We start from the raw sequence: 6,989 nt of genomic DNA, 5'->3' as shown, positions 1-6,989 counted from the left end.
AAACAACAATATAGTGCTGTCGTTACAGTAAGGATGTTCATAGAAACAAGCGCCGAGCACTAACAACTAGGTTAACCCATTCCCAGCATGCAACAGAGACAGCTAGGATAAGACGCTAAGTACTATCTTTAAGTGCCAGGAAGTAGAACAGACAATAAGTGCCTAAGGGGGGAGTAAGGGGAGGGGGCGGCGGGGGTAAGGAGGGGGGGGGGGGGCTATGCGGAGTCCAGGTGAACATCTGATCAGGTGAGTCTTGGATCGTCACTCACGTGGGACACGGCGGCAGCGGGCCCTCCCCTGGCGGCTCGCAGGCCTCCGTCTCCCCCAGGGCCTCGCACGGGACCCCCTCCTCGCCGATGGCGAACTGGAGCACGCTGCGGCCCCGGGAGCGGGCCCCGCCGGGCGCCTCGGGGTCCGAGCAGGCGTTGGAGCAGGGGCCCCAGGCGCTCCAGGCGCTCAGCTGGCAGTCCTTGGGGAGGAGGCAGGACTGGACGGTGTGCGGGAGGTCCATGGGCGTGCACTCGCTGGAGGAGGGGGGGGATGGGGGGGGGGGGTAAAGATTAAGTTAACATTAATATTTAGGGCGTTTTGCAGACACTTGTATCAAAAGCGACTTATAATTTGTACATTTGTGAGATGATGTTTAAGCAAGTTTTAATAACCAGAAATGATGTGTGATGGAATACCCACCGCATGTCTAAGTGTGTGTGTGTGTGTGTGTGTGTGTGTGTGTGTGTGTGTGTGTGTGTGTGTGTGTGTACGCCTATGCATGTGTGTGTGTGTGTGTGTGTGTGTGTGTGTGTGTGTGTGTGTGTGTGTGTGTGTGTGTGTGTGTGTGTGTGTGTGTGTGTGTGTGTGTGTGTGTGCATGTGTGTGTGTGTGAGTGTTTGCATGCATGTTGCTAATCATGTCTTGTTCATCAGGGGATCAACTAAGCCTGGGATTTGCTGTGGATTGGGAGAAGGATCTCCTTCACACTGAGTTTGACCCGGCCGCCTGGTGGGATCACACTACACTGCACACTATACTGCACACTGCGGTGTTACTGAGTTATGTCCATAATGGGACAAGCAACCTCCGGAATCAGTCCTTTTTTTAAACGTTTCGCCCCATTTTCTATCGTAGTCGTTTAGCGGTAATGAAACGCTTAACTTCCAGGCGTCCCCGACTTGAACACCGCAAATGGGAGCAGAGGACTACGGATACAAGGGAGGCGGACGTTTTGCAAATTGCAGATGAGGCAGATTAAGATCACCTGCCTGGCCATCTTTATGAGTCGTAGGGCCCTCCTCGGCAAGAGGGAGCCCGTAGAAAAACTGAAAAACTAGATATCGCCTGAGCTGCGCTGATCGGTGGAACGTCGTAGGTCTCTGACATACGTCAGAAGTGTTTTAAAGAGATGTAAAATACAAGATCAATATACAGTATATATAAATTTTTTTACCATCATTACCCAAACACACGTTTGACGTATGTCAGAAACAACCTGGTCTCACAGGCATCCGTGAAATGACCACGGACGATTAACTCAAAATCCGTGGAATCCTCACAGAAACACACCAATTTCCGTGTGAAGCGACGGCGTGGTTGACTCGTTCATTGAAACGGGGATCTGTGTGTGTGCCACGGAATATGAGTGTCATCAACTGGCATTGGAGCAAAATCCGTGGCCATATCACGGAAATTGGCGTGTTTCCATGCGGATTCCTCGGATTTTGAGTTAAGCATCCGTGGTCAAGTTGAGGATTCCTGTGAGACAAGGTTGGTCAGAAACCTTGAAGATTGCTAAAAAATAGGGCGATTTAGAGGGATTTCGGGAAAGGACCTCTGCCCCATCGAACCCCATCCATTCAGGTGGTTGTTTACTCCGCGGCAAGATGGCGGCATGGTTGACGCGTGCTTAGACGCCGAATGTGATATCTAGTCTGTACATATATCTATGGAGGGAGCCCAGCGAAACAGTGAGCAGGGCTGGGGTTAGACCTTGAACTCTTTGAAGGTAGGGGGAGGGTGGCCCTGCAGAGAGTGAGTAAGGGAAGACTTATCGCACTTCCGAACGCGTCAGCACGAAAGTAACGCAAGGAGTAAGGTTCCCATAAAGCTCCTCCCCAACGGCTACGATCCCTCTTCATCCCATTAGCTTAACTCATTAGCATTCCACATTTCACATTATGAATAATACAAAAGGGGAGCGAAGGTACAAGCACCGCGTGCTAATGCTAAGTCCATCGGGGGGGGGGGGGGGGCTGACATGAAGGACGCAGTGTTTTTATCATCCCCCAACCAAGTGTTTACGAGTAATGAACAAGGCTTCCTCCTCGGAATCATTAGAAATTAGTTCTAAGTAAAGAGGAGCGCATTATGCTAGCCCGACCGCATGTCTTTCCCCTGGAGCGACTGCAGCTGACGAGCTATTAGAGATAATTACAGCTCTGCTTCATTTAGAAACCCCTCATTTAGCTGCCGCCGCCGCCCCTCTTCACCTCCGCCACGCCGAACGTTCGGCGAGCAACGAAGACCCTGTCGAGTTTGAGCTCTTTTTCGCGACATGTCTCTGTTGTCCTCACTCCCTCTCTCAATATTTCTTCTACTTATTTCTTTGTTTCATCTCTTCACTTTTTTTTTTGCTTCTCATTACCTTCTTGTTTACTTTATCTTTCCTTTTCCTTTCCTTTCTTCAGTTCCTTTTCTTACGTTTGTTCGTTTCGTTCTTCCTTGTTGACTGTACCTTTCCTTTCCCTTTTCCTTCCCCCGGTTCCTTTCTTTCGTTTGTTTGTTCCTTCCATTCTTTCTTCCCCTCTGCCTTCATAACCACCGTGTCCTCGGAAATGGAAACACGTGCGCCGCGGACCCTTTTGAAGTCGCGCCGCGCGGTACGGCGGAGAGAGACACCGTGAAGAATTCTCGCCTGTGTTATGACGCCAAACACACTCGAAGCGACAAATCATTTATGCGCCGGAGCAAAACAAACAGAATTGAAGCCGGGGTTGTTGAGGGAAACACAGTCAGGGAGAAAAAGAGAGAGGGAGAGCGAGAGAGAGAGGGAGATAGTACCATGAAGTTCCATTTCCGCCCCGGACTGAACCCTGAGTTCTGAGCGTTCCCTGGTGTGACCAATGACCCATTTTTCCCGGCAAACTGGATCCTATTTTCTTTCCTCTATTTTTCCGCTGAAGTTTTGGTTGGGAGTCGGAAGTCATTATTTTCTCATCTCTGTCGCTGAGGCGAGACAGGGAACGGCATAATGCTCAATGTCTTTTGCATTCTCTCAAAGAGCTGATGATGTCTTCTCTAAACTGCTCCGTTTCGCGATGCCTGGACGTTTTTTAAGCAACAGCGAAGCAACAATGGCCGTGATTTCAAACTCACACGCACAACTCTTTTTCCTGAACAGCAATTCATGAAATATTAATGGAAGAAAGGATTAAAAAATACTCACTGCCACTGAATTCTGTTGCGGCAAAAAACAGCGTTCTATATAGGTCATCTTATTAAGAGATGACATTCACACAACTTCAGCATGCGGCAGAAATGAAGTACAGATGAAAGACTGTTGGCTACGAAGACACAATTTTTGTTTGTGATCCGCAGTTCAGTGGTGTGCGGTGGTAAGGCGGTCATCTTTAACATGCAGACACAGGCCGGCAACTGAGGTGTCCGTCCCCTCAGTAGGAGACGGTTGACCCATGTGCATTTGAGGCATCTGTCGCCATCACAGTGCAGGAAAGTCTAGTGCTTCGGGTTGTTTAAATCCCAGCGGAAAGGCTCTGGGCGCAAACCCCAAAGTCTACAGGCATCCCTGAGCGCCACTGCTTGCTCCTTAATGACATGTATCTGAATTGACGTTAAGCTGCTTTGGAGAAAGCCTTCTACTAAATAGAGTTCAAAGGACATTAGAGGCGTGAAGTGAGAGGAATGTTCGGAGCGCACCGGGCTTGATGGGGTTAACGCAACAACCTGGAAGTTTGTTCCACTTTTAAGGAAATAGTGCCCAAAAACTAGCATGAATATTTCAAAAGGAAAAAATAAACAAGTCAGGGATTAATATTCATGGTGCTCTGAGCATCAGAGTTGTTTTCAGGGGGTTCCTTTGAAATGGTGTGATCCCAGTTGTTGATAGGGGCCACATGACATTGACAATACATCAATGAACAGTTGAGTGCATAACGGATCAAATCCCTGTGTACAGTGGCATGTGACGGCCATGACGCGAGTAAGACTGCTTCATGATGTCCTAGAGATCAAAGCCTTTTTCAGTTCCTAAAATACAAGATCTCAGGCAAGCGCATGGCATCGGTAATGTAAAAGGGGGGCTGCAATGTCTACGAAGCAAGGCCTTGAAGAGCAATGAAAGCCTTGCTTAAAAAGGAATTCAGCACAATGTCAAGTCGTTGCTTCAGATGATGACCTGGCAGAAAAATATGGTAGAAAGCGTCCTCGATCTATATTTCTTTTGTCAGGGCTGTTGTTCAGTTCAAACAGCATCAGAGACTAACAGGGAATTCTTTAAAGGCTGAAATAGCGATATAAGCAGAAGCCTGTACACAGGATTCGGTAAGATGGTACTTTAATAATCCCTGACAGGAAATTTGATCGTGTCTGTGATGCTGTGGGTGCAGATGTGACGGCTGTTTGGACCAATAGATGGCAGAGATGGATGGCAACCTAGACAGACAGGCGGACGACTCACTGTAGCTCCACGGTGGTCCCGTTCCAGTGGTTGCAGGTCACGTCACGGGTCTGGTACCCCACCTGGATGTCCCAGAAGGGACTCTCCTGCCGGTTCAGCCGGTTCCTGGTCCGCTTCTTCTGAATCAGCTCCCGGGCCTCTGGGTCTTTGAGACCCACCTTGTCCCTGCCCCCCGGGCCCTTGCCCCTCCGCCGCTTGGCCTGGCGGGCGGGCCGGGTCTGAGGCAGGGCACAGGGGCCCCAGGCCCCGATCCGGAGGCTGTACACCCCCTCAGGGGTGGAGCAAGGGCCCGGCCTGCAGGTGTGGAACTCGGTGAGGTTGGGGCAGGCGGCGCCCCCGAACATGGGGGGCACCAGGACGCTGCGGACGCGGTTCTTGAGGCCAGTGCCGCAGGTCTTTGAACAGGAGGTCCAGGGCGAGTACTGGGAGACCACGCAGTCCTGCGGGCAGGGGATGAGGCAGGCCTGCTCCAGACGGGGCTTGGGCTCAAAGTACTCGCAGATGGCGTCGTCCGCCGGGGACCCGTCCGCTCGGAGCACGCAGCCCACCTCACGCAGCTGAGTCCCCTCCTCGCCGCCGTGGCACAGCGCCAGCTGCGGGGCTCCGTTGGCCCTCGCCGAGATGGGCACGCACTGGTTCCAGGCGCCCAGCTGCCAGTCGTACAGGTCCTTGTGCCAGTCGCACACGCGGAAGCAGTTCCTCTGGTTGGAGGGCCGCTGGGCCTGGTCGCAGTTGGTGTGCAGGGTGGTCCAGCCGTCCACGTGGGCGCACCAGACGGCGCGGCTCTGGCTGCCACCGGGTCCGCAGTCGCTGCCCATGCACCTCCCCCATGGCCCTGGGGAAGCACAGCACATGACGGGACACGGTTACTCAGACGGACACCAAGTAGTCGCAGAGGGTCGAAGCAGGGAATCAATCCTCAGTACTGGGATGGACTTTGTGCAAATGTCAAGTTTCATTGTCTTCGATGTCTCTCGGATGCCTTCAATGAAACATGATATTTGCAACAAAGTTTTGATGATCCTACTGTGGCATCGATGATCATACTGCCAATTAAAGTAAACTGATTCATCCATGGGAGATAGTTAGTCTAAAAGATATTACCACATACATTATTCAAACATCATGCATGTTGATCGCTACTACATCAGTCAGAAACGTGCGTCCGTTAACATTCAGTTAATGTTCAGCGTTGTTTCGTCAAATTAGATGCATCGAGTAATTCTTGACAGTTTAATTAGCATGGCCTAAACTTGGCACGTTGAGGAGAGGATATCTGACGGGTCTGTTTACAAAAGTGATGCTGCTCTAGGATTCCTTGTGGCAGTCTACACACAATGAGGATCCTCCTAGCCACTCAACGATACAGGCCTAGAGTAAAATATATGCACAACGGGTTATCAACTCTTGGCGTTCTTCATGAATCATTCAAATGTAGTGAAGATCACCCAGCTAAAAGTAAAGAATAGTGAGGTAATGGAGGTGTGCACACCTGGGTGTCGAACGGCTATCTGCATCCCCACGGGGACGAGGTGCTGAATGATTATTTCACCTCTCGCTAGATGAACCTTGCTTTAGCAAAACACGTCATTAGCTTACAGCCTTGAGCTAAATGCCTCCTTTGCGTTGAGCGGGCTGAGGGGAAAGTGGTGTGTGGACGCAGGCAAACACCAATTACTCTTCCTGTGTGGAAGACGGAGGAGAGAACCTTTCTGGGAAAATAGAAGAGTCAACAGAGAGGTTGCTGGGTTCAGTCCACACAGAAGACGGAAGGGAAGGAGGGATAGTGTTAGCCTGCTGCTCATCTCATCTCCTCAGACACTTAGTCACTAGCAGACCGATGCTGGTGACTAACCACCCTAAAAACAAGCTGCTTTTGCTGCTCCAACTACTGCTAGTTAATATCACGTACAAACTAATCAGATGGGTCTGCAGAGTAAACTGATGACTTGTACATTTGAAATTGGTTTGGATGGACTTCATGAGCGGCGATGGGTTGGGCTTCCAAAATTCAAATTTTGCAGAAATATTTATTGTGCGAAACTGTAGAAAATAAATACTACAAATCAAACAAAATAGAACATTGTGACAAATAAATGTAGATAAACTATGGCCATGAGTATGCTTACCGGTCTGCCTTGCCCTGCACACATTGCTGATATGGATAAGGTAAATGACAGCGTGACAGTGTTGATATGGGATAGTCAGAGTTTAACCTAACAATTGTTGGTGCTTTGTTAGGGCACTTGGTTCCATGAACATCCTTAAAGTACCGACAGCGATATATATTTTCTCTCTT

General features: G+C 50.0%; 1 protein-coding gene across 1 annotated transcript in view; it reads right to left on the bottom strand.

Moving 5' to 3' along the window:
- The window catches only part of LOC132467153 (thrombospondin type-1 domain-containing protein 7A-like), a 9,207-nt gene extending 3,180 nt beyond the window's left edge, over positions 1-6,027 (bottom strand). Inside the window, exons 1-2 of the mRNA XM_060064281.1 lie at positions 4,691-6,027; positions 270-524 (exon numbers count right to left, since the gene is read on the bottom strand). Coding sequence (XP_059920264.1) covers positions 270-524; positions 4,691-5,544 — 1,109 coding nt within the window. The 5' untranslated portion in view covers positions 5,545-6,027. The remainder of the gene's footprint in view (positions 1-269; positions 525-4,690) is intronic.
- Between the last annotated feature and the right edge of the window lie 962 nt (positions 6,028-6,989).

This window comes from Gadus macrocephalus, chromosome 11, assembly GCF_031168955.1.
Source record: "Gadus macrocephalus chromosome 11, ASM3116895v1".
Taxonomy (NCBI): domain Eukaryota; kingdom Metazoa; phylum Chordata; class Actinopteri; order Gadiformes; family Gadidae; genus Gadus; species Gadus macrocephalus.
This window is presented reverse-complemented; position numbering and strand designations above follow the sequence as displayed.